Genomic DNA, 27,871 nt, shown 5'->3' with positions numbered 1-27,871 from the left:
ATCTGCCTTCCTGCCCTCATCACCTTAGAAGCCAGGTACCTGGCAGCTCAGCCCCCTGCCACCCTCAGTGATGTGGACAGACCTCTGTCTGCCTTGGAGGCTGGAAATAGGGAAATTGGTGGTGACTCATTACCCGTGAGCTCTCCCAGCAGGCAGAGCAGCGGTGCCTGCCTGGGGATGACTGCTGGTGTCAGCACTCAGCATGAAAGCAGCGGCAGGAAGGCTTTATCCATCCTTTTGAGAACCACCAGGAATTGTTAGAAGGGTCTCACTCATTCACTACTGTATCTCAGAGAGCCACTCCACCCCCACACCAGCTCATGAAGTCTACCTTGGAGAGTGGGCAGACTAAAACCCAGAAAGTTACATCATTCTATCATATAGTTTTTCCCCCTCAGGAATTATAAGAAAATCCTCAATGCCACAAATTACAAACATCAAAACCGTGGCTTGCGGAAGTTAAGTTTGTCCCCATTTCTAACTATGGTTGTTCTTAAGAAATAGCTCCCTGGAGCTTACATCATGGAAATAGCCTTTCAAATTCTTTTCTTTATTTATTAAAAAAGGAAAGAAAAGAGAGGAACAAAGAGATGTATTTGGGCTGGGTAGTAATGCGTGTTTACTGCCTGCCATCTTCCTCCCCTCGAAGCCTGTCCTGCTTCAAGGTAACCCCAGTGTCCTCCTATCTCCCCCGTCATCATCGTTTTGGTGGCAGAACTTTGTCAGAACAGGTTCTCAGAACTGGACACTATGAATTCAGTGACCATACATGGGAGACGTCCACATGGGCTAAGGAGCAGCTAATAAGTCCTTTCCCTACCCTTCATGGTACTTTACAAACCAAGAAAGCTGGAGTTCAGGACAGCTCCCTCTTCATTCCATGGCTGGTGTTTCCATGGCTGGTCTGACTACCTCTAAAAGCCAACTACTGCAACCTTAAATTGTTTGGGGGGCGGTTTTCTGTAGTACCAAATATGTTCTCGACACTTCCTATTCAATTTCCTTTCAAGTTAGAATAGTACTTTAAAACCATCTCTGTTCTGTCTTGTTCGTTTTTATTCTTCCTAATCTGAATAGGAGGGTCTGTGCTCCTGGGTGTGCAGGGACACACACAACCTTGGGTGTCCTTCCACCTTGGCTCTTCTGTGGCCTGGCACTCCCCCATTAGGCTAGGCTGGCCGGCCCCTGGGCCTCAGGAGTCCCCCTGTCCCCTCCTCTCCAGCACTAGGATTACACATACTGCCACACCCAGCTTTGTCACAGAGGCGCTGGAGAGCAAACTCAGATCCTCAAGCAAGGTGAGGACTTTGGACTGAGCTATCGTCCCAGCCCCAGGCTGGATATTCTGAATGTTAATCCCATCCTCCTGTCAATTGTCCAGCATTCCTTTAACTCCTCCTGGAATACATTAAACATGTCTCCATCCCAATGTAATCAATCGGGATGTATGCGTGCCATGACAGACTTCTGTTCAGGCTGACATTCTCCCAAAACCAGAGATTATCCAGCGAGCTAACACATCCATTCGTTTTTCTACCATCCAATTAATTCTTTAATCTTGTTTATAAAAGTATCTTGAAAAACGTAAGCAAGATTTAAAAGAACATATATGGTCTGGTGAATCGACTCTGAGAACTTGAGTTCCGATACTGGTGAGTCTCTGCTAATCAGGGTGTCTAAGTCATTTAGTGTCTAAGTTTAGTTTCCAAGCACTAAAAAGGGGCCAGCAGCACCACCCAAACTCCTCCTCCCTATGCCACGGCCCTGAGGAACTTCTGTTAACTGTGTCACACACAGAAGACGACTATTTATCCCTGTGACCAACATTCAGCAAGGCAGATGGCTCTTCGACCCCCAGACATCTGCTAAACTGGACTGAACCCCAGTCCTCATGATAGAGCAGTGTACAACATTAACACTGAGGGTAGAGATACTCGGTGGTCGAGAGCACATGCCACTCCTGCAAAGGACCCAAGCTTGGTTCCCAGCACCCACAACCACGGCTTACAGTTGCCTGTAACTCCACCTCCAGGGGACCCAACACCGTCTTCTGGACTCTGGGCACCTGCTCTCATGCACACAGCCACACATCTACACATAATTTAAAAGTTATGAGAACAAACCTTTTTTAAAAGCCTTAAACCACCCGCAAACAGCTATCATAATACAAAGAGGGAGTGGGGCTCTTCATCGGCTTGTTCAAGGTGAACCTGTTTCTACTGGGTTTACCGAGGACAGTGTGGGTGAGAACCCGCGGAGAGCAGCTGAGTCTCCAGTGATCAGAGTGTCCAGCACTGCGGAGGGGTGGGGAGGCTGCAGGTCCAGAGCCTGATTTCTCTAGGGCGATCTCTAGCCCACCTCTAACATTCTGATAAGCAAGGTGGAGTGTATAAATAAAACCTGTTCTTCGTCAACCAAAGGGCTACCTGTTGTCACACGGTGTCTGGGGCCTCCGCCTCACTGTGACCTGCCTCTGTTTCCACAAATGTATTTTTAGGCCTTGATTTATTATACCTTTCTTTGTTCTGTTACTGTAAAAACTCCATTAAATTGTTTCCATGTTGGAGCGTGGTGGGACTTGGGGTAACCTAAATCTGTGTTCTTGGACCATTTAACTCCAAAATAAATTCCTATTCTTTCTGAGGTGAGAGCTGTGGTTTTGCACCATCAACAACAACAAACTAATAAACTTTCTAGATCTTTACTCAAGACCGAGGAAGATTGCTGACCAGCAACATCACATCCACATAGTAGGGCTGGAGAAATGGCTCAGCGGTTAAGATCGCTCACCTCTTCCAGAGGACCCAAGTTCGGTTCCCAGTGCTTGCAACCACCTGTAACTCCAGCTCCAAGAGATCTGACACCCTCTTCTAACCTCGGCACCGGCGTGCACATGTGCACGCATGCACATGCATATACACACATGCAGACTCACACATAAAGATGAATCTAAAACCAAATAAATCCATTTATGGCTGTGCCAGCTTGGAGACATCCAGGCTACCTCTGTCTAGTTTTAGATTCCTGTTCTTCATAGCTTATCCCAGATATCAGCAAGAGTAATTCTTCAGCTAATTGACAAATTCAAAGTTTTTAGTCCAGGAATTTATAACTCATTTTAACACTCACGTCACTACCAATGTGAGCCACTATTTGACCTTAATGGTTGTTATGCCCCTTCCAGGCTGAAGAACAAAGTAACTCAGCTCAAAGTCAGGGGGGGGGGCATGAGTGAAGGGACCCAGCCTTAATGCATGAATATATGCATGGGTAGATATTCATTATATTGAACACATACATTACTGGACTAACTTACCAGTCTATAGATGCTGTCTGCCTCTTTGTCCACCACCAACAGTGTAGTCTGCTCTCCGCCCTTCTTAATCATTTCCACCACACCTTCGTGATCAAGGGCTTCCACAGACTCTCCATTGACAGCAACTACCAAGTCATTGTTCTTCAAGCCAGCTGCCTCTGCTGGGCTCCCAGACTCTACTTCCTTGACGACTTGACCTACCCTCCCCACATGAAGAAAAGTTACCAGAAAAGCCTCCAAACAAATAAGCTCTGGGATTTCTGCTGGATATAGAATAGGTATAAAAGGCATGCTGAATCAAATTCCTCCCATTTCTCTGCACGGCAGGGGCCCACAAATTTCTCCAGCCTGTTTCTGGACCAAACTGAGCCTCAAACAATGAGAAGATCTTAAAAGACTGAGAACCCAGCGTTTACTAAAAGTACCTGATGGTTACTTTGGACAAAGTGGCAGGCTAAGAAGCTCCTAGGAAGTCAGCGGGCACACTTAGAACCACAATCCATACCCAGCAGTGAGTCACAGAAGGGAAAGGGGCCAGGACTAGGGAAGTGGAAGCAGGACCGTCCCAAGTTCAAGGTCAGTCTGTCCACAGTGAGACCCTGAGCCAAAGGCAGGGAGGCAGGTGAAGAGCACAAAGCTTCCAGCCTTTGAACAGGGCTGGCATTTAAAGCCCTATTTGGGGGTCATAGACTGTGCCCCAACAAGCAAACATTCAGCCACTAGCCCTCCATAAGCTGACCAAAACAGCTGAATTAATAGCAGAAAGGGGAGACTTATTCAATGTAGCCACCTTGATAAGGACAAAGGGATCTAGTGACCCCTTCAGGTCTACCTTCAGGGTTCTGAAGTGAGGTTAAGGCCCCCCCACCACTGGTCCATCCTGTCCTCTCCTGCAAGGTGGTCTGATAAGTTGTGAATTCCTTCTTGGCCCCCACCCCCACCCCCAAAACTTAAACTTTCTCTCTTCCCAGCATGAGATTCCTGAGGGAATTTCTCAAGGCCAATTCTGTGCAAACTGCTCAACCTTCCACTGAAGGTTATGTTGGCAACGTGAGGTCACAAAACATTGGGGTGTTGACACCCCAGGAATCAGCAAATGCTCTGAATTCGGATTTCTTTCAGAGAGCCAAGTTAGTGCCGCCAGTCTATCCAGATCCTAAATCCTGCCTGACTACTCATTACAGAAACTGAGACTCCAGCGTCAGGCCGTCCGGGACAATGGAGCTCTGCCTGCTACTCCCCGGCAGCTCCTCCCGTGGGGCTGGAGCTTGATGACCCAGCACTGAGGATGAGGGACTTGGGGACTCGTGGTCTGCTGTCCTGTGTCTCACCTTTCTGTTCATGGCCGGCCCTCAGGTAGAATCCGTAGCCATTGCTTCCCTTCTTGATCACCACCACCCGGGGCTGATGGGGCAGCAGTTTCAGACTGGCCGTTTCCCTCTTGAATTGTGTCTTCTGCTCACTGTGACACTTGGCGGTCTCCTTGTCCACGAGGAGGAGCACAATTCGGCTCCCTGCCTTCTTCACCTGCAGCAGTGCATACAGATGAGGGGCAGGGGCCGCCACAGACCATGCTGGCAGGAAGGCTAAGCTCGGGGTACACGGCCTGAGCACGGATGTTTGAGTTGCTCCCCCAGCCTGACTGGTATTTATCCATCTACTGGGAGGGAAACCATCCAGCCACACAGATGTTAACTGAACTCAAGCAGGAGCCCAAATTCTCAGAGCCCAGAAAGATGTGCAGGTGAGAAGGGCGGAATGGCATTTTAGAAAAGAAATAAGGGTCAACTCTGTCAGCTCATCCTACTGAGAGGGTGGTCGGTTTTCAAGATTCCATCTTGACTGCGACAAGAGAGCCCTGCTCCGGTGCCAGCACGCTGTGGACCTTCCAATACCTGGCAGGTACAGTTTGATACCCATGACCGCCCACAGGATGGAAATACTAAATAGAGACTTCAGAAATCGCTAAAAAGCTTAGCGCAGTATTCTCTTTCAAGTAGTGATGAAATCTGTCCCTTGCCACCCACACCACCACCCAGAAGGTACCTAGCAGATCCATCTTTGTGCAGTACATCCATCAGTCACTGAACGACACAAGCATCCACAGAGGGCAAACAGTACTAGGCCTCATCTGTGCCGCTTCTGCCTCTGCACATATATCCACGATAGTTGAATTTACAAGTTGGACACAGTGACTAATGATAAATAATAAGTCCATTATAACACTGTATTATAGTAATAGTTATTTGAACTCATGAACTATCTATTTCTGGAAATTTCTATTACTTTGACATGTGGTTGCTACAAGCAAATGTAAAAATAGAAACAAAAGTTGGGGGGGACAGAGCCCTGTTAGCATCGTCTGCCCCACCAAGGACTCTGTGAAAGGAAGTGGGGGGGACCAGAGCCCTGTTAGCACCGGAGGTGAGAAACGCGCCCTTCAGATTACCTTGGCCACCACTTCCTCATGGCTGGCGTTCTCTACGTTTTCTCCATTTACTTCAATCAAGTGGTCGTTGGCCAGGACACCCGCCTTCATGGCCACTCCTTGGGGTGTTATGTCAGTCAGGTACACACCCTTTTTACCTGAAGAGTTGGAGAGAAATTCAGTTGCACGGAAAAGCTACACACCTGACAATGAAGAGTTCCCTCTGGATAGCTTCAGAGCGGACTCAAATCACCATCGGCCTCGGCTCTCAACTCAGTTACAGCTCCCAGCACAAAGCTGGGCACTGCTGTTACCCAGCATGGGTCTGTTGGTGTGAAGAGCCATTCTCAGCCTGACTTAAGGAAAGGCAGGACTCCCAGTGACAAGCCGGTGAGATGGCACAGGGGGTGATGGCATCTGACGCCAAGTCTGACGACCTGGGTTCAATTCCCAGGTCCACAAAGTGGAAGACCAGAACTCCTGCAAGTTGTCCCTTGATTCCCCACCCCATTTAGCATGGCATGTATGCGCGCGCACACATACACACACACACACACACACACACACACACACACACACCAATGGAAATTTTAAAAACCAATGGAAATTTTAAAAATAAATGTCTGGCATTGGCATCTTGAACCAGAAACTACTGCTCCATATGCTTATCTTTGCATCTGTAGGATTAGATCTACTCCGCTCCTTCCCCTTTCGATGGAACCATCACGTACTGCTGGAGTCCATAAACCTCTGCTGCAGCTGGGTCGAAGGAAGGAGGATGAGGGAAAGGATCACATGTGTGGCTTAGGTGCCAACCCAAAGAAGTGCTAGTAACTCTTTCTAGATGCCTGCGCTTCCATCTGTTCCAGGGGCAGCTTTATGCGGCCACATGCGTTACTTGTAAGGAGTAGGAGGACCATCAGCTCAGCTTCCTCGAACACTTAACAGTTCCCATATTGCCCATTAGAACACATGGATAGCACCTTTGGGCCAAGGATCAGATCACGCCTCCCTGCGGCTCTCTCTGGAACAGAGTTAGAAGCACCTCTGATGGGACTCGCCAGCTCTAGCTTTATGGTACCTGGGTCCTCCATGCTCCTGGTCACGCGTGGCCGTGCTGAACTAAATTCCATGATGGGAAACTCCTCACCACCCCTAAAAGGTAATAAAAAGCCAGACCTTTCCTTCGTTCTGGGCTCAGAGATAGCTCTAAAAGCGATCTCTGAAGAGGTGCTGCAGCCCCACCCCCAACATCCTTCTCATGTTCATTCACTCATTCATTTTCTCATCCCGTTCATTCATTCATTCACTCATTTTCTCTCTCTTCAGGCTTTAAGGGGAAGCCTGCCCCTCCCTTTAAGACCTCACCATGTTTGACTCTCCACATACTGTGTTATCCGCCCCGAGGCCCCATCACGGCCTCAATGCCCTCTCTCACTCTAGTAAACCTGAGTCCTGAGGCAATTATGTCAGCTTCCTCTCCAAACCAATTGTGCTTGGTTTCTTTTACAGCCATCATTATCTTAGTTTGGGTGAAGAAAACCTTCTCTCCACACAGCTGGCAGACTGCCTTGCTGCAGGCGTCAGCACAAGCGCCAACTGAGTAGACTGAATTTTGACTTTGTATCTGTGTCTGTGGATGAACACACACACACATGCACGCACCATACCATGCACGTGGAATTCAGAGTTAGTCTTCTCTTCCACCAAGGGGGGCTCTGGGGATTAAGCCCAGGTCAGCAGGCTGGGCAGCCAGCACCTTTACCTGCTGAGCCAGCTCACCAGTCCTCTGCCTCTGTTTAACACCATTTTACCACTAATATATTTCTAAGAAATGTCAAGGTTCTCTGGCCCTCAACACCACTGGGTTTAATAGTCCAGATGTGAGGACTGTCTCTCATGGTTTTAATTTCTGTCTCTTGTTAGAGGTCATGTAACCTCTGAAAACCCTTTTAAACTGTCAAATGGTCTTCTCCTTTATTTTCCATCAAACACAACCGGCCATCAGTCCTCTCCAGTCCCAGAGAGAATGTGGGCAGGGGCAACACTAGCTTTAAGTAATGAGCAAACACTCACCTCATGGCCCTTTCTTGTAATAAACCTAATTTCTGAAAGGCAATTATATGTCAAGATCTTTTCTGGACCTACCAACCTCTTCTGTTCAACAACTAAAGATGGAGCCAGCCAGCGAGCATGACTCCTGATTCTGGCCAGTTTTCCAGGGGTCTCCAGGAGACAATGAGGTCCTCTGAAACTGCAGAAACAGGACCTCTAGGTCTTCCCGAGGACCAGGGATTCTCAAGTATGTCCTTTTCAGCATAGGTCAGGGACACAGCTTGGGACAATTGAGACTGGACTTCGACTGAGAGTGTTCTAATGTCACAGGAGGACAGGGTTTCCACAGCAGCTCTGGGGTTGTAACATGGCAACAGATGCTCAAATATTTGTCGACTAAGTGAATGACCACTTGGCTTCTCTGGGCCATGAAAAGAGATATCGGTCTCACCCTAAGGAAGCTAGAAAAGAACAATGAAGCCAGGTGATAGCGGTGCACACCTTTAATTCCTGCGCTCAGGAGGCAGGGGCAGGCAGATCTCTGTGAGTTCGAGGCCAGCCTGGTCTACAGCGCGAGTTCCAGGACAGTCAAGGCTGTTACATAGAGAAACCCTGTCTTGAAAACCAAGGGAACGTGAAATAAAACAATGAAGAGGTGATGTAGGTGTGTCTTCTATCTATCTGATAATTTCATTGGATAATTAATAAAGAAACTGCCTGGCCCATTTGATTGGCCAGCCTTTAGGTGGGCGGAGTAGACAAAACAGGAAGAGGAAGTGAGGTAGATGGCTCAGTCAGATGCCACTCCTCTCCTAAGTGAGACAGACCACCATGCCTCTCCTCAGGGAGATGCCAGACGCAATGAAGCTCCAGCCCAAGATGGATGTACGCTAGAAACTTCCCGGTAAGGCACCAATTTGTGGTGCTACACAGATTATTAGATATGGGTTAATCAAGATGTGAGTAAGAGGCAGAAAATAATGGGCCAGGCAGTATTTAAAAGAATACAGTTTCCGTGTAATTATTTCAGGTGTAAAGCTAGCCGTGCAGGAGCCGGCGGCCAGGAGCTGGGCAGGATGAAAAGCAGGCCTGCCCACAGCCCCGCACTACAGAATGGCGCCAACGTGGATAACTGAATCTACAGAAAACCTGAGAAAGCTTGGGAAAGAATAGAGTAAAGCATGTTTTCTTGATAGCAGCAATTTCTCGGATCTGAGCAAGCGCTCTTATCTAAGAGAGGCTTCCTGACTCAGCTTTAGCTGCAAAACCCTGCAGCTCTTTTAAGAGGTTCGGCTACGAAACACTTAAATGGCGTTGATAAAAGCTGACTGCATGCTTGTTTGTTTTCAGCCATAGCAGGAAAAAAGTTGTGCTGTTTTAAAATGCTGGCGTTCTGGTCTGTACTGCCAGGACAAACTCTGACTCTTTCAAGCAGGCGGTCCTGACTGTTGTTTGACACTGTTGCAGCTTGCTTGCTGGCAGGGACCTTGAAATGCCATAGAGTTGTGGCAATAAACATGGCTTCTGCGGGTACCTCCGCCATGAGGCTAGAAAGCTAAGGCATGGGCTGGATCCAGCCGCCAAAGTTATGGCTTTAGTTCTACCGATTTTGGTGGGTAAATTAAAGACTCGTGTGGTCAGAAAAAGAGAGATATACAGTAAAGAGAGATTCAAAGACAAAGAAAACCTCTAAATGGTTTACAGTGAGTTAAAAATACATGCAGGCTAAAAGTTAAAGTTTTTACAGTTAAAAAAAGAGAAAGAAAAAGGAAGTAGTTTGTTGTGGTGGTACACACCTTTAATCCCAACACTTGGGAGGCAGAGGTAGATTGACCTCTGTGACTTCAAGGTGTGGTAGCACACGCCTTTAATCCCAATGCCTGGGAGGCAGAGACAGAAGGATCTCTGTGAGTTCAAGGTGTTGTAGCACACACCTTTAATCCCAGCCCTGGGGAGGCAGAGGCAGACAGATCTCTGTGAGTTCAAGGACAGCCTGGTCTACAGAGTTATCCCAGGACAAAGATATACAGAGAACCTGTCTCAAAAAGTAAAAGTAAAAATAAAAGAAATAGAGGTTGAAGTAAAGCCACATAAAGATGGAAAATGCACAGAGAATCTTGATACTGTATGCTATGCTCTCTTTGAATTGTTTGAATGCTGGGGAAGAAGCAACAGCTGCTAAAAGATATTTGTTTATAAATACTGCTGAACTAATTCAACATAGATATTTTGAAAATACCTTGACTTCAGAATTTGGATCTAAGGACATGATGCTTTGGAAAGGAATTTCTTTTGTTTTTACAGAAAATGAGACCCTATGGATTGCTTCTATCCCAATATGGTATGATAGACCACGCCCTCCTGAAAGGTTGCTGTGAACACCTTCAAAAAAATTACTTCACCCAACTGATGACTGAGATGAACCTAGCACACAGGTTACACCATGAAAGATCTGATTAACAGCGCCCCCATTCAGCAGGAAGCAGTTTGGAGAGAAATAACTGCGCCCATGTTCCCAGATATTGTTTATAAATGTTGTTTTACATTTAAAGGGGGAGATGATATAGATATAAATAAGTTGGATTGTTGTGAATCTTGGTTAATGATATTAATTTAAGGTCAATCTTGTTATATGTATTTTTGATCTTGATTAAGGTATTGTGATTGTGTAGTTCTTTTAAGAATGTAATGTATAATTAGGAAATATAGGTTGTTAATGGATAATCATCGATAATAGTAAAGCTAATAGTCATGTTAGTTAGATTTTCTAGATATATAGAGATATATTTAAGTTAAATAGGCATTCTTTATATCTTTCAAAGACTACAGAATATCGCATTTAAATGTCTTAATAACTTAGGACTTTTTATGACAATGAGACATGTCTGTTCCTGGCAGCACCAATCTACTTCAAGAGGAAGATGGGCATCGAAGAGGCTCCTTATGGAGATTGATAGCAATTTGCACAAGAAACTGCTCTTGCCTGGACTGTTGCAGAAACTGGACACAAAGAACCCACAGAGAGAGGACTGCTGAACTTGCCTAAATGTGAGATGATTCTTTGGGGTTCCTGATTCATGAAAGAGTCTGTGAGACATTCTGCAGGACACAGCAGAAAGTGACTGAACTGCCTTTGAAATTTCCTGCTTCGTGGAAATGTCTGATGGAAACTATGGACCTGAAGGCTGAAGATGGATGCCCCAACGGTACTTTGGGTGACTATCCAGGTAGCAAGATGTCTCTGTGATTTCTAGAGTTTTGGAAGTAGCTTACTTCTTGTTCACCTAGGTAATATTATATCCTTCTGGAGTCTTTGATGGAGTTGAAGAATAAATAGATAGTTATAGTTTTCCTTAGTTATGATAAAAGATAAAGTAGATATAAATATTGTAACTAATTCTTACTTGATAACTGGTTTTGTTATATGTAATTTTACTATGTTAAAGTGAAAGCTTTTCTTTTTTGTTTAAACAGAAAAAGGGGAAATGATGTAGGTGTGTCTTCTATCTATCTGATAATTTCATTGGATAATTAATAAAGAAACTGCCTAGCCCATCTGATAGACCGGCCCTTAGGTGGGTGGAGTAGACAGAACAGGAAGAAGGAAGTGAGGTAGATGGCTCAGTCAGATGCTACGCCTCTCTTAAGTTAGGCAGACTGCCATGCCTCTCCTCAGAGAGATGCCAGATGTGATGAAGCCAGCCACCAGGTCATACATGCTGAATCTTTCCGGGTAAGACACCATTAATGGTGTTACACATTATTAGATATGGGTTAGTCAAGTTGTCAGTAAGAGGCTGAAACTAATGAGCCAGGCAGTGTTTAAAAGAATACAATTTGTGTGTTGTTATTTTGGGTTTTAAGCTAGCTGGTGGCCGAGAGCAGGTCGGCGGGAAGCCGCCTGCAGCTCCACACTACAAAGAGGTACCAAGCCCTAGAACCCTGGCCTCAGGGCCAGCCTGGCAAACACTAGGGAGAGAGTGCCCAGCTCCCCTCTCAGGTCTTGCAGCTGTCCAAAGTCCAGATCTCTCTCCGTACAGCTGCAGAGAAAGGATTCATGCTGGAGACGAAGGAAGAGAGTGGCATTGCTGTGGGCATTCATCGCAACTGCAGAGAGACTGTCAGTAACAGCATCATCTTCCGGAAGGCTATTGCTCAGCCCACCCCAAGCTCACCTTGGATGGTTTTCAGAGAGAAGCCGAAGGTGTTGCCCTCCTTCACCAGGTAGCAGAGCCGTGGCTGGGCGCACGTCTCCACCGCCCCATTCATCACAGGGCCTGGTTTCTTATCGTTCCAAGATGGCTCCTTCTGGCTTGGGTCCAATTCTTTCAAGTCCACCTGTGTTTTTACGGCCTTCTCGTAGGAGTTTCCATCCAGGACGAGCAGAGTCACGGAATTCCCACTCTTTCTCACCAGATCCACCACCTTCAAAGAACGGGGAAGGGTTAAAAGGATACCATGTCCTGATCACCACCCTCCCGCCCCCATCACCTGCAGGAGGAGGATGTGCATCACGCGTCCCTAAAGGTCTGGCAGCTGACCTGACACCCATACCCTAAGGAGTACCAGACACCTTTACCCCGACACTACACACACACACACACACACACACACACACACACACACACACGAGGATTAGACTGGACCCTGGCACCATGGGAATCTATGAGGTCCTTACAAGGACTGGTCTTTCCCAGAGATGAATGCGCTAGAGCAGTGGTTCTCAACCTGTGGGTTGCGACCCCCTTGAGGGATTGAACAACACTTCCCCAGAGGTCGTGTATTAGATATTTACAATTCATAACAGTAGCAAACCTACAGTTATGAAGCAGCAACCAACATAATCTTGTGGTTGGGGGCAGCACAACATGAGGAACTGTATTAAAAGGTCTCAGCATTAGGGAGGTCAAAAGAGCACAGCGGGGCTTCTCGGGTCTAGGGGTGGCATGGTGCAGCAAAAGGGGAATGATGGCCAAGTGGGGCGAGGACCCCCTCTCCCATATAGTCACTGCACGAATGTGAAGAAGCTACGTCACCAGCACGTGGCTGCCTCATCTGTGCAATCACACATGCCTCACGGGCTTGTGCTGAGGGCTATAGCTTATTCAGAGAAAGCTGTCTAGCCTGCAGCAAGCAGGCAATGCATATTTGACCTGACACTGTTACATATTAACAGTGTTTAATTGATTGATCAGTTTTATAGTAGGGCACATGCCACGGCACAGGAAATCAGTGTTCTCAGTTCCACCACGCAGGTCCCAGGGATTGAACCCCTCAGGTCATCAGTCAGGCTGGCCACATAATACTTTCTACAGGTCTCAGTTCATCATAAGCAATTAGATTGCCCGCCATGAACCAGCGGCATCCAGAGGAGAACCAAGCTCCAGAGTGCACAGAGATGTGGAGCCGAAGAGGTGCCAGAACCCCAAGTGTCCATTCACCTGTGCGTGCTCTTCCTTGTCAACAAAGACACCGTTGATCCTGAGAACTCTGTCCCCATCCAGGAGCCCTGCCTTCTCCGCTGGGCTCCCCTTCTCAATCACCCGGACCAGGTGGCCATCGGTGTCCTTCTCAATGCGCAGGAAGAAGCCATAGTTCTGCCCTTCTTGTTTGGACAATTTACACTCTCTGGGGTTGAAGGCAGAGGCCATTTCTGTGATTAAAAGCAAATGGGTAAATCCACAGACAAGGAAATCTGGTTGGAGCGTGAAACCTATATCTCTGCTTGTCCGGTTCCGTTATGTTGTGTGCGGTGCAGCAATGCCAGGACTCCCATTCCCCAAGAATGGCCTTTTCACCTGCGGTTCAGAACCATGTGTTCAGCTGAGTACTTACCACAGGTACTTTAGCTTCAGTAGCTCCAACCAAACTCACCTTTGTCCCCTGTCCCAAAGAGGTTCAGTCTAAAAACATGGGATCCAGGAGGTTTTGGAAGCCAAGACTACCTTATTTTAATTAGCAGACAGAATAATAGACTTAATCTGGGCATGTGCTGGGGTTGGTGGTGACGGTGGTGGTAGTGATGGTGGTGGTGGTGGTAGGGTGTGTGTGTGTGCGTGCGCACACGCACACATATGTGTAGAAACCAGTCTTGTCAGGTATCTTTCTTAATCCCTCCCCCATCTTACTGATGGAGACAGATTCTCTCAATGGACCCAGAGTGCACAGCTCTGACTGTAGTAGCTGGCGAGCAGGTCCAGCCGTCCTCTGTCGCTGCGACTTCGGCATGAGGACTGCAGACATACACCACAGCCTTTCACAGGGTTTGTGGGGCTCCAAACTCCTGTCCCCGCAGAGCTCACACAGCAAGCGCTTTAAAGAACAGGTCTGTCTTCCCAGCCCCCAGAAGTTTCTCACACCTGTGCTCTGCCCACAGCCACCTCTGAGAAGCACACTTGCGCTCACAGTGTCTGATGAGTCTGTCAGCTTCTAGCCCATGAATAAGAGGAACTACGTGCTGCCTTTCAAATCTGGGGAAATAGCTTTTTCATAATTACATTTTTAAAACAAAATGTTCTGTGGGGTGTCCTTCTGAATATGTGTTGATTTTATTAGTTGATGAATAAAGCTATTTCAGTCAATGGCTTAGCAAAGTCAAGCCAGGTAGGAAATCCAAACAGATATATCTATATATAAAGAGAACAGGCAGAATAAGAGATGCCACATAGTTGCTGAAGGAGTAACATCACGCCAGTAAGCCACAACCCTGTGGCATGCACAGATTAATAGTAATGAGTTAATTTAATAGTTAGACCTAGCCAGTAAGAAGCCTAAGACATTGGCCAAACAGTGCTGTAATTAATAGAGTTTCTGTGTGATTATTTGGGTCTGGGCAGCTGGGAAACAAAAGTGCAGTCTCCATCTACAAAAATGTGGTGTATGTCATACTGTGCAAGAGCTAAGAGATACAAGATGGCACAAGAAAGGGACTTTGGGAAGAAGGAATGGGTTGGGGAAAAAGAAAACCAGCTCCATGGAGAAATGAATTCCCAAGAAGAGCAGGGCTAGTGGGAATTGGGTGAAGCAGGACAGGGCAAGGCAGACTTCAAACAACAGAAAGAAAGAAAGAAAGAAAGAAAGAAAGAAAGAAAGAAAGAAAGAAAGAAAGAGAAAGAAAGAGAGGGAGAGAGAGAGAAGGAAGGAAGGAGAAAGGAAGGAAGGAAAGAAAGAAAGAAAGAGAAAGAAAGAGAGGGAGAGGGAGGGAGGGAGGAAGGAAGGAAGGATGGAAGGAAGGAAGGAAGGAAGGAAGGAAGGAAGGAAGGGGACAAGGAGGAGAAAAGAGGGGGAGGGAGAGAAGCCAGCCTCAGAGCCTGCTAATCATGTTGGTGATGCAATAGAAAAGATGGCGTGCCCCTGGCTGGTGCAAACACAAGTGGGGCACACAACAAGAACATGTGAAAGAGTGTCTTGGGAAGTAGGAGAGGGTCAGCAGCAGAGAACAGGAGGGTAACCAGGAGACATGATCAAAATACATGGCATATACACATGAAACTGTGAAATAGTAAATGAGATTGGGAGGAAGGGACAAAAATGGCCGTAGGTGGTCCTGAAGTTTCTAGTCGGAGTAAGGGTACCCAAGAAAAGATGCCAATGGCAGACTAGGGGCTCTCCCCACCCCAAGGCCATATCTGTCTCCACCCATCCTGCTCCTCCTGTTTTGCCGCTACAGGGAAGAGCCTGGGTCAACCAGAGGAGAAAAGGCACAAAGTGCGAACAGCGGTTGGGTCCTCACTGCTAAGGGAAGTGGGGCAACGCTAGGAGCTCTGAGGCCTCCCGCTCAGCCCTGTGCTTTCAGAGGAGAGTGGGAGTGGGGTCAGCCCAGCAAAAGGCTGGCATATGAAGCAAAGGGCCAAGGTGGCTGCAGCCAGCTCCTTCAGCTGTCTTTAGGGCACAGCTCCTGCTTGTGAACATGTGCCTTTGCTCTGGAAGGACAGGAAGAGGTGACTAGATAAGACATGGAGGGACAGAATGACGCTTGCAGGCTCCCTAGAGGCCTTGCTGTGGCCACTCAAGATGCCGTTAGGCCTTGGTTCCCACAGAGCAGAGCAGAGCGAGCAGACAGGAAGAGCACCACTGCCTGTGGCTGGGTGCCTCAAGCCCTCTCTTCTCTCTCTGCAAAGCTGAGTGTGAAAATTTCTGTGGTCAAAAAACAAAAAACAAACAAAAAAAAAAACCCCAAGAAATGGCCCCATCAGGCACCTGGAGGCGAGAAGAGTGAAGCCTCGGATACCTGTGGCCGTCCTCACACCCTGGAGAGCACAGCAGCTCTGCACATCAAAGGCACAGCCCGGAAAGGGCCCCTGAAGGAGGAAGGGGCCAAGTGCAGCCAGCGCCAGCCGGCTCTCCTCGCTTGCCCACCTCTAGTCTGGTTCTGACTTTGGCTTCTGAGCTCCTCGTTCTGCTCAGCCTGCCCACACCATCTGTTTCCCAGCACAGGCGAGCTCCTCTCTAGACCTCGTCAGTTTTCAGCTCCATGGGGCTGGAAAGCCTTGAAGGCATCCGTCGTCCCTCTTAGTTCCTCCAGGTAAACAGTGGGCAGCCTCATCCACAGGCTTCCGATTCAGAATGTGCCTGTACAGCCAGAATAAAGGGTGCTGGGTTCTGTGCGTTCATCAAAAGAAGCGGCTGTGTTTTTGGTCGACAGATGAATGTTTGCTTTTAAGGCATCTACCTTAAAACGCAGCTGTCTCACACCCTGGGTTGGCCACCACAGGATCCCTCCTTTCTTCCTCTGCAGGCCAAAGAGAAAATGTGAAATCCCTCCCCACTGGGGGATGTTTTCCCATCTCCCTGGAGACCCAAAGGCCCGACAGGCCAGAAAGATGTGAGTTTACTCTTTCTTGGCACAATCTCAAGCTGTGTCTGGTTTGGGCGGCTGTTCAGAGTTTCTAACAGCCGGTCTGAGAACAGTGAGACCTGTGGCTGAAGCTTTGAAGAGACTCAGGTACACGAGGTCACCGTTCTTTCCCACGGCTATGGCTAAAGTCAGGGTTAGAGCTAGTTCAGAACAACAGCAATTCTGAAATGTCATCATGCCTACAGGGAGAGGTCAGTGCTTCTAGTTCTGTCCACTTCCTGCCATGCCTGCCATTACAATGACCCAGTCACTAACAGATTAGTGCTGGTCCCTCCATCAGCAGGTGTCCCCGACATGGATTAGTGGATACCATCACCCCAACCAAGCCACCCAAAACTCCAAATTCCTGGTCTTACATGAGACCCCCTGGGCAAAAACCTCTTTCCGTTATAGTATTTAAGAGAGTCCATTCACTTTAGCTCCATTCTTCTACCTCCATTCCTGCTTCTATCTAGTCCACATCCTGGCTTTATGTGGCTCCTACATCAGTCCAGGCCTCAGGTCTGTGTTGCTGCTTCATGGAGATGTCTGGACTCCGAGCTTTGACCTAACTAGGACACTGTGCTTAAGGATCTGCTTCCTGTTTCTTCAACCCCCAGCTCATCTACTTCTTGAGGAGGAAATCTGAGGGCCAGGCCTTGATGGTGGGTGTGTAGGTAATTAGTGAAGACTTGGAGATATCTAGAATATCCCAAAGCAGCACTATTCCCAATTATCAAAATACTGGAGAGGAAAGGAAGCCATGACTCCTGTCTGAACTGACATGGAAAAGTCAATTTTTGGCAACCAAGTTGTTTGTGTGTGGAAAAACAATAAAGTCTCTGGCCAGGCAGACAGCAAGAACCAAGGCCCTGGCCAGGCAGACAGCAAGAATGAAGGCCCTGGTCAGGCAGACAGCAAAGAACCAACCAATCCCTGGCCAGGCAGACAGCAAAGGCGCGGAGGTGTCTGTCCATCACTCTTTCTGATAACATTACTCTCACCTTCAGACTTTATTTTCTTCCAAACAATTGGATTCTTCCTCTCAAGAACGAATGGTGCACCGAGGTCCAGAAGAAAAGCTCAGAGCATTTTGCACATTAGGAAGGCGAGAAAATGAACTCAGGTGCACTAGGAGGCTCTTCTGCCAGGGGTCAGAGTAGAAAGGATTCAAACTACTAGGCTTTTCCCATAGAAAAGCAGTCACGGACAGCGCCAGAAGACAGCTCCTGAGCCCAAGGCAGACCCAAACAGCCAGCAGGTCCAGCTCAGCTGGCCTCCGTTCATGTGTCTGAGGCTGGAAGCTGACGGCTATCTGGAGGAAGGTAAGGAACTGTTATCACTATTCCTGCTGGGAGTGGGTTTGTGGGAAGGCCTGTCTGTCCTGTCAGACTGCTCCACGCAAAATTCCATCTGAAGCCTCTGTTCCGAGATAATGTTTCATGTGGGTGGAAATGTCCTACTAAGAAATGTCACAGGCTTGAATGTGCATGAGCCAACCCAGACCGAAGTGGGGAAAGAGGTGTTTAGAGCCCTTTAAACAGCAGCTGCATGCTCTCCTGAAAGGATTTGAAAATCTCAGCTTCAGTGGAAGCCTGACAGGAACACAGACTGTGCTCCAGACAGAGACAGAATGTGGGATTCCCCGAAACATTTCAGGCTCAAAAGCACAAGAGCCTCTCTGTGAGTTCGAGGCCAGTCTGGTAAACAGAGCTAGTTCCATGACCGCTGTTACACAAAGAAACCCTGTCTTAAAAAACAAACAAACACAAACAACAACAACAACAAGAGTCAGGTCACATAAGGGTTCAGAGCTGGTTTGAATAGGAATGACGCCCAAAGACTCAAGTGTTTGAAAGCTTGGTCCACGGGGAGACACTATTGGGTATGGCCTTGTTGGAGGAGGGGTGGTTTTGTTAGAGGAAGCATATTACTAGGGGGTGGGCTTTCAGGTCTCAGAAGCTCGAGCCCAGGTTTAGTGGTTTACTATCTCTTCCTGCTGACTGCCGGTCCAGATGTAGAACTCTCAGCTCCGTCTCCAGCACCACGTCTGCCTGCATGCCGCCATGATCCCCTTTATGATGATAACAGACTGAACCTCTGAACTGTAAGTAGCCCCAATTAAATGTTTTCCTTTATGAAAGTTGCTGGGGGGACAGTGACTTCCTCCAGAGCAACCCCAGGCAGCAACCTCCACCGGAACAGGTACAAGGGAGCCACCACACACGAGCAGGCCTGAGCCAGAGACCTCAGCTGGAGCAGGTTCTAGCCATGGACCTCCGCAGGGGCAGGTCTGAGCCAGTGACCTCTGCCAGAGCAGGCCCAAGGCAGCAACCTCAGTGGGAGCAGACCCAACCAAGCAACCTCCCTGGGAGAAGGCCCAAACATCCCTGGGATTGCAGAGCTACCCCCTCCCCAGCACAGAGTGACCCCCCAGGAACAACCAGTGACCTCAGGGGTAACTGGAACCATGGTCCTGCTTACCATGAGGAGCAACCATCTGAGCTTTGGATCCACTGGCACCTGGAAGATTGATCACCAGAGTCACAGACAGCCCCAACTACACCAATCAGAGAAAAGAAGGGTTGACAAGGTAAGAACACATTCAACACCCCAAAGATCAACATGACACCAACAAAAACTAGTGACCCTAAAACAACAAGAACCAAATATAGATGAAGCAGAAGAAAATGGCCTAAAAAATAACTTTAGGAGAATGTTTGAGGCCCTTAAAGAGGAAATGAAAAATTCCCTCAGAGAAATGGAGGAAAACACAAACAAAAAATTGAAAGAAATCAACAAATCCCTTAAAGAAAACCAAGAAAAAGCTATTAAACAGATGAAAGAAACTATTCAAGATTTGAAAATGAAATAGACAATAAAGAAAACACAAACTGAGGGAATTATAGAAAAGGAAATTATGAGAAAATGATCATGAATCACAAATGCAAGCATAAACAGTAGAATACAAGAGATAGAAGAGAGAATCTCAAACGCTGAAGATACAATACAGAAAATAGACTCACTAGTCAAAGAAAACATTAAATCTAACAAAAGCTTAACACAAAATATACAGGAAATATGGAACACCATGAAAAGACCAAACCTAAGAATAATAAGGATAGAAGGACGAGAAGAAATCCAACTCAAAAGCACAGAAAATATATTTAACAAAGTCATAGAAGAAAACTTTCCCAACCTAAAGAAAGATATGCCTATGAAGATACAAGAAGCTTATAGAACACCAAATAGACTAGATCAAAAAAAGTCCCCTCACCATATAATAACCAAAACACTAAATATACAGAATAAAGAAAGAATATTAAGACTTGTAAAAGAAAAAGGCCAAGTAACATATAAAAGCAGACCTATCAGAATTATACCTGACTTCTCAATGGAAACAATGAAAGCCAGAAGGTCCCAGTCAAGCGTTAAGCAGACATTAAGAGATAATGGGCCGGGCGGTGGTGGCGCATGCCTTTAATCCCAGCACTCGGGAGGCAGAGGCAGGCGGATCTCTGTGAGTTTGAGACCAGCCTGGTCTACAAGAGCTAGTTCCAGGACAGGCTCCAAAGCCACAGAGAAACCCTGTCTCGAAAAACCAAAAAAAGAGAGAGAGACAATGGATGCCAGCCCAGACTACTATACCAAGCAAAACTTTTAATCATCATAAAAGAACAAAACAAGATATCCATGACAAAACGAGATGTAACCAATACGTAGCCACAAACCCAGCCCTACACAAAGTACTAGAAGGAAAACTCCAACCCAAGGAAGTTGGCTACATTCACAAACACACAGACAATAGATGATCTCACAGCAGCAAATAACAAAGAAAGGAAAAGCACACACACAATAACATCACCTACAACAAAAACTAAATTAATAGGAGATAGCAATCATTGGTCATTAATATCCCTTATATAAATGGACTCAACTCACCTATAAAAAGACACAGGCTAACAGATTGGATACAAAAACAGAATCCATCCTGCTGAATACCAGAAACATACCTCAACCTCAAAGATAAGACAAACATCACCTTAGAGTAAAGCATTGAGAAAAAAAAAATTCCAATCAAGTGGACCTAAGAAACAAGCTGGTGTAGCTACTGTAATATCTAACAAAATCGACTTCAAACTAAAAATCAATCAAATGATACAAAGAACGATATTTCATATTAATCACAGGAAAAATCCTTCAAGAGGAAATCTAACACTGAACATCTATGCCCCAAATACAAGGGCACCCTCATATGTAAAAGAAACACTTCTAAAGCTTAAATCACACATTAAACCCCACACCCACACACTAATAGTGGGAGACTTCAACACCCCACTCTCACAACTGGACAGATCAGTCAGACAGAAAATTAACGGAGAAATAAGGGAATTAACAGATGTTCTGACTCAAATGGACTTAACAGGCATTTATAGAACATTCTACCCAAACATAAAAGAACCTCATGGTACCTTCTCAAAAATTGATCAGCATACTTGGTAACAAAGTAAACCTCAAAGATACAAAAATTTGGAATAACCCCATGTATCTTATCGGATCACCATGGCTTAAAACTAGAATGCAACGACAACTTTAATTCCAGAAAAGCCCACAAACACATGGAAATTGAACAATGCTCACCTGAATCATCAGTGGGTCAAGAAAGAAATAAAGGAAGAAATTAAAGTCTTCCAAAAATTCAATGAAAATTACCACACAGCATACCCAAATTTATGGGACACAATGAAAGCAGTGTTAAGAAGAAAGTTCATAGCACTAAATGCCTACATAAAGAAGCTGAAAAATCCCACACTAGTTAATTAACAGAACACCTGAGGACAAAAAGAAGCAAACTCACCCAAGGGGACTAGATGGCAGGAAATAATCAAATTGAGAGCTGAAATCAAAATAGAAACAAAGAAAACAATACAAAGAATCAATGAGACAAAGAGTTGGTTCTTCGAAAAAAAAAGTCAACAAAATAGACAAACCTTTATCCAAACTAGCCAAAAGGCAGAGAAAGAATGTCAAAATTAACAAAATCAGAAATGAAAATGGGGACATAACAACAGACATGGAGAAAATCAAGAGAATCATGAGGTCGTATTTTGAAAACCTGTACTCCACAAAATTGGAAAACTTAAAGGAAATGGACAACTTTCAGGATAAATAATACTTACCAAAATTAAATGAAGACCAGATAAGCAAATTAAACAGCCCTATAAGTGCTAAAAATAGAAACAGTCATCAAAAGTCTCCCAACCGCCGGGCGGTGGTGGCGCACGCCTTTAATCCCAGCACTTGGGAGGCAGAGGCAGGCGGATCTCTGTGAGTTCGAGGCCAGCCTGGTCTACAAGAGCTAGTTCCAGGACAGGCTCTAAAACTACAGTGAAACCCTGTCTCAAAAAAAACCAAAAAAAAAAAAAAAAAAAAAAAGTCTCCCGGGGCTGGAGAGATGGCTCAGTGGTTAAGAGCATTGCCTGCTCTTCCAAAGGTCCTGAGTTCAATTCCCAGCAACCATATGGTGGCTCATAATCATCTGAAATGAGATCTGATGCCCTCTTCTGGCCTGCAGGCAGACACACAGACAGAATATTGTATACATAATAAATAAATAAATATTTAAAAAAAAAAAAAAGTCTCCCAACCAAAAAAAGTCCAGGATCAGATGGTTTCAGCTCAGAATTCTACAAAACTTTCAAAGAGGAACTAATACCAATACTCCTCAAATTGTTCCACACAATAGGAATAGAAGGAACATTGCCAAACTCGTTTTACGATGCTACAATTACCCTGATACCCAAGCCACGCAAAGACATTACTAGGAAAGAGAATTGCAGACCAATCTCCCTCATGAACATTGATGTAAAAATACTTAATAAAATGCTGGCAAACCGAATACAAGAACACATCAGAAAAACCATCCACCATAATCAAGGTGGCCTCATCCCAGAGATGCAGGGATGGTTCAACATATGAAAATCTATCAATGTAATCCAACATATAAACAAAATGAAAAAAACCAAACAAACAAATATGATCATCTCATTAGATGCTGAAAAAACATCCAACAAAATACAACATCCCTTCATGATAAAGGTCTTGGAGAGAGCAGGGATACAAGGAACATACCTAAATAATAAAGGCAATGTACAACAAGCCAACAGCCAACATCAAACTAAATGGAGAGAAACTCCCAGCGATCCCACTGAAATCAGGAACAAGACAAGGTTTTCTACTCTCTCCATATCTATTCAATATAGTTCTTGAGGTCATAGCTAGAGCAATAAGACACCAAAAGGAGATCAAGGGGATACAAATCGGAAAAGAAGAGGTCAAATGCTCACTATTTGCTGATGATATGATCATTTATATGAGTGACCCCAAAAATTCTACCAAGGAACTTCTACAACACATAAACACCTTCAGTAATGTAGCAGGACACAAGATTGACTCAAAAAAGTCAATAGCCCTTCTTTACACAAATGATAAATGGGCTGAGAAAGAAATCAGAGAAACATCACCTTTCACAATAGCCACAAATAACATAAAATATATTGGAGTATCTCTAAGCAAACAAGTGGAAGACTTGTATGACAAGAACATTAAATCTTTGAAGACAGAAATTGAAGAAGACACCAGAAAATGGAAAGATCTCCCATGCTCTTGGGTAGGTAGAATTAACATAGTAAAAATGGCAATCTTACCAAAAGCAATTTACAGATTAAATGTCCATCTAAATCCCAACAAAATTCTTCACAGACCTCGAAAGAATGGTACTCAACTTCATATGGAAAAGCAAAAATCCCAGGATAGCCAAAACAATCCTGTACAATAAAGGAACTTCTGGAGGCATCACAATCCCTGACTTCAAACTCTACTACAGAGCTACAGTACTGAAAACAGCCTGATATTGGCATAAAAACAGACAGGAGGACCAATGGAACTGGATCAAAGATCCAAATATCAATCCACACACCTATGAACACCTGATTTTTGGCAAAGAAGTAAAAAAATATAAAGTGGAAAAAAGAAAGTATAGTCAATGAATGGTGCTGACGTAACTGGATATCTACATGTAGAAGAATGAAAATAGATCCATATCTATCACCATGCACAAAATTCAAGTCCAAATAGATCAAAAACCTCAACAGAAAGCCAGCCACACTGAACCTTATAGAAAAGAAAGTGTAAAGTACACTTGAACGCATTGGCACAGGAGACCACTTCCTAAATATAACCCCAGTAGCACAGACACTGAGAGAAACAAACAATTAATAAATGGGACCTCCTGAAACTGAGAAGTTTCTGTAAAGCAAAGGACACAGTCAAAAAGGCAAAATGACAGCCTACAGAATGGGAAAAGATCTTCACCAATCCCACACTGAACAGAGGTCTGATCTCCAAAATATACAAAGAACTCAAGAAATTGGTCATCAAAAGAACACATAATCCAGTAAAAAAAAAAATAAGGTACAGACCTAAACAGAGAATCTAAAATGGCTGAAAGACACTTAAGGAAATGCTCAACATCTTTAGAGAAATGCAAATCAAAACAACTCTGAGATTCTATTTCACACCTGTAAGAATGGCCAAGATCAAAAACACTGATGACAACTCATGCTGGAGAGGTTGTGGGGTAAAGGGAACACTCCTCCATATCTGGTAGGAGTGCAAGCTGGTACAGCCACTTTGGATTTCAGTGTGGCGATTTCTCAGAAAATTAGGAAACAACCTATCTCAAGATCCAGCAATACCACTTTTGGGTATGCTTAATCATACCACAAGGACATGTGCTCAACTATGTTCATAGCAGCATTGTTTGTCATAGCCAGAACCTGGAAACAACCTAAATGGCCCTCGACCAAAGAACAAATAAGGAAAATGTGGTACATTTACACAAAGGAGTATTATACAGCAGAAAAAAATGACATATTGAAATTTCCAGACAAATGAATGGATCTAGAAAACATCATATTGAGTGAGATAACCCAGACCCAGAAAGACAAATATCATATGTACTCACTCATAAGTGGCTTTTAGACATAAAGCAAAAAAAAAAAAGAGTTGCCCTCATCATGATGTCTCTTTGCAGCAATAGCAGCAATAGAAACCCTAAGACACCTGAGACCTGCTGATATGATAACAAACATTTGCAGCCCCAGAGCTGGGAAGGTGGAAACAGGCAGAATCCTGGAGTTCATGAGTCAGCCAGCCTGCTCCAGACCAGTGAGGGGCTGTGCCTCAAAAAAAAATCACTGAGGGTTAGCCCCATCTCCATATGCACACACCCATACATGTGCACGGCACATGCGCTTACATGCCGAAAAGAAAAATCTATTTTTTGTCTAATTCCTGTGAACCTCTGCCTCCCGCATGCTGGGATCAAAGGCGAGCGCCACCATTTGCGATCTTTTGTTATTTGGTGCTCAGGTTCAAACCCAAGCTCTACCAAGGAAGGAGCTAAGTATAAGTAGCAAACCCTAGAGACGTATGATCAATAGTCAGAGCATCCTCTCTTCACCCCTGGGAGTTGTCCAGCCTCACCCAAATGTACTGGCTGCCTTCACTTTGTGAGAGACAGGGGAGTTGTCCAACCCTGCCCAAATGTGCCGGCTGCCTCCATCTGTGTGAGAGACAGGCCAATCAAATCTATACAAACCCAATGGCCATCAGGGGTCACTAATGGTAATAAATCATGCCCGTGAAGACCCAGTGCTGGGCTAGAGAGAAGCCCCAGTGGTGAAGAGCACAGCTGCTCTCCCAGAAGACCTGGGTTCAGTTCCCAGCACCCACACGGCAGCTCACACCATCTGCAGCTCCTGTTCCAGGGAATCTGATGCCCTCTTCTGGCCTCCAAGGACATCAGGCATGCGTGTAGTACACATGCAGACATACATGCAGGGGAAATAGTCACACACACAAGATTAAATGGTTCGGTAACAGGTATGGGGTACCATCTCAGTGCTCATGGCCACCCACAAATTGGATCTCAATCCCAGTGGCCCTTCAGAATAACCTGCACAGAGTCATAAAAATAGATACTTAGTTCCTACCTCACATCTTTGGGCACAGACTTTTAGGCATACATTCAAAACTAGCCTTTGAAACCACCCCTCAGGACTTGACTCCTTTCCCTTCGAGGACAGTTCTCCTGGGTCAAGAATGTCATGCTTGGATGAACTATTAACATTACCCAGAGCTCACCTTTACTCCCTTAAGAAGCCCTGGTGACAGTCTGGCTGCGAGAGGCCCTTGGTCACCCTAGCAGTCCTCAAGATCCAGCTTTGTCTAGAATTAGTGCCTGATCACAGTGGCTGGGGCAGGCACCCTACAGTCCGCGTCTGTTGTCCTCCTCCCCCCTCTACAGTTCCGAGCAGTTCTGAGTCAGGCAGACATAGAATCAAACAATTGAAAACTGTGTTTAACCTCTGGATTTTGATAGAACTCTGGTGCTGGCCCCAAACCTAACTTCCTTAAGAGATAGCCAGGCTTTGTTGTGGACACCTTTATTCCCAGCACTCAGGAGGCAGAGGCAGGCAGAACTCCGAGTTGAAGGCCACCTGGTCTGTATAGGGCATTCCACACTACCTTGGGTTATATATTAAGACCCTGTGTTGCGGGGGGAACTTAAGGACACTGCTCCTCCCCACCCAGCTGCTCTCAAGTCTGAGAAACCCAGCCAGCCTGAGGAAAACTGACCACTGTAACCCTACCTCAGCTTCTTGCGACATCCTAGTCTCTTTCTTTCCCCTCCATAAAGCTGCTCCTTCAGTCAGCACGCTCAGGCAGGGGATGTCTGTCTGTCTGTCTGTCTGTCTAGAACAGTGAATGTAACCCCTTCAGTTTTCCACTAAACATCAAGAGAGCTCACCACCCCACACCCAGGTCATGTGATTGCACTATGTCCACCCTATACTAACATATAAAGCCCCCAGTTCTCAAGGGACTTAGGTTAGGGGAAATGGCTGCTAGAGAGATAATTCCCAGAGGCTGGAGCGATGACTCGGTCGTTCAGAGCACTCCCTGGCTGTGCACTCAGAGGATCTGTGGTTCAGTTCCCAGCACCCACATGATGGTTCACAACTGCCTGTAGCTACAGCTCCAGGGGATCTGACACTCTCCATGGACCCCAGACATGCATGTGGTACATAGACATATATGCAGGCAAAATAGCCATACACGTGAAATAAAAGGAAAAGAAAAAAGAAAACTTTACCACTACAAAGTATACATGTGTAAGAGCTACACCTTGGGGCAAATTAAGGAATACTTCATGAATTAATGAGGGTTTGGCTTTGACAACAGATGGCCAAGATTTCAGCAGCATCCAAGGTACAGGGAGGCTGTTTCAGACAGAGAATGGTATGGCTATCAGGCCATGGGAAAGTCTGGGGGCATGCTTACGAAGAGCTCAAAATCAAACCAAAGGGAGCTTGCCAGTGACAGACACGGAAGAACTTCATGTCCAGCCCACGGTATCTGGCCGTGTGGCCTGATGGCACAGGGCCCACTCGGCGTGTTTAAACAGAGGGACAGTAAGGTTAGAGTTGGGCTCAGGACGGATTGGTGGAGTGGACTGGAGCAGACACCCTGGAGGCAGGCCAGGAGGCAGCTGTCTCAGTGATCACAGAGGAGATAAGGGGCTGCCTCGGCCTAGAAATTGACAACAGAATCACAGAAAGGGGCGGGTGGCCGACCCACACGGCGCTCTAAGCAATCGGTTGCATTCATTCAACCCTGTCCCTCCGTATTTCTCCACGCTGAGATGGCATCAGACAGAACAGGTGCAACAACAGTGAGGTGTCACAATGCGTCCCCTGCCAGGACAGCCTGCAAGGAGGAGCTGCGGGAATGAGCAGGAATGAGCACGTAGTACCCGGGTCACACTCTTCCCCCCTGCTCCCTGCTGGCTCTCACACTGGCGCCCTCCAGCCCTGCTTAGCCTGGCTGCTTCTCTGCGAGAGGACAGTTTTTATAACTCACCTTGAATTTCTTGCCCTACAGAGTTTATTCTACTAATTAACTATGAGATTTGCTCCCACCTCCCAGCTAGAGGCTCCCTTTCCAGTATGGACCGGATGGGAGCCCTGCCTCTGAACCTGAACGTGGACCATGATCTCTAGTGTGACCACGTTCAAAGACCGGGACTTTACAGGGGCAACTGACGTTAAACCAGGTCATGAGGAGGAGACCAATCTGGTAGGACTGCTTTCGCTAGGGTGAGATGCTAGGG

The 27,871-nt window shown here is 46.1% G+C and overlaps 1 protein-coding gene across 2 annotated transcripts in view; it reads right to left on the bottom strand.

The window, feature by feature from the left end:
• The window catches only part of Pdzk1 (PDZ domain containing 1), a 40,534-nt gene that overhangs the window by 3,689 nt on the left and 8,974 nt on the right, over positions 1-27,871 (bottom strand). For both annotated transcript variants that reach the window (XM_038310743.1, XM_038310744.1), the window contains 5 exons: positions 13,241-13,452; positions 11,975-12,224; positions 5,766-5,902; positions 4,648-4,843; positions 3,317-3,513 (listed from right to left, as the gene is read on the bottom strand). In XM_038310743.1, coding sequence (XP_038166671.1) covers positions 3,317-3,513; positions 4,648-4,843; positions 5,766-5,902; positions 11,975-12,224; positions 13,241-13,450 — 990 coding nt within the window. In that variant the 5' untranslated portion in view covers positions 13,451-13,452. The remainder of the gene's footprint in view (positions 1-3,316; positions 3,514-4,647; positions 4,844-5,765; positions 5,903-11,974; positions 12,225-13,240; positions 13,453-27,871) is intronic.

Source organism: Arvicola amphibius, chromosome 14, assembly GCF_903992535.2.
Source record: "Arvicola amphibius chromosome 14, mArvAmp1.2, whole genome shotgun sequence".
NCBI classification, from domain to species: domain Eukaryota; kingdom Metazoa; phylum Chordata; class Mammalia; order Rodentia; family Cricetidae; genus Arvicola; species Arvicola amphibius.
This window is presented reverse-complemented; position numbering and strand designations above follow the sequence as displayed.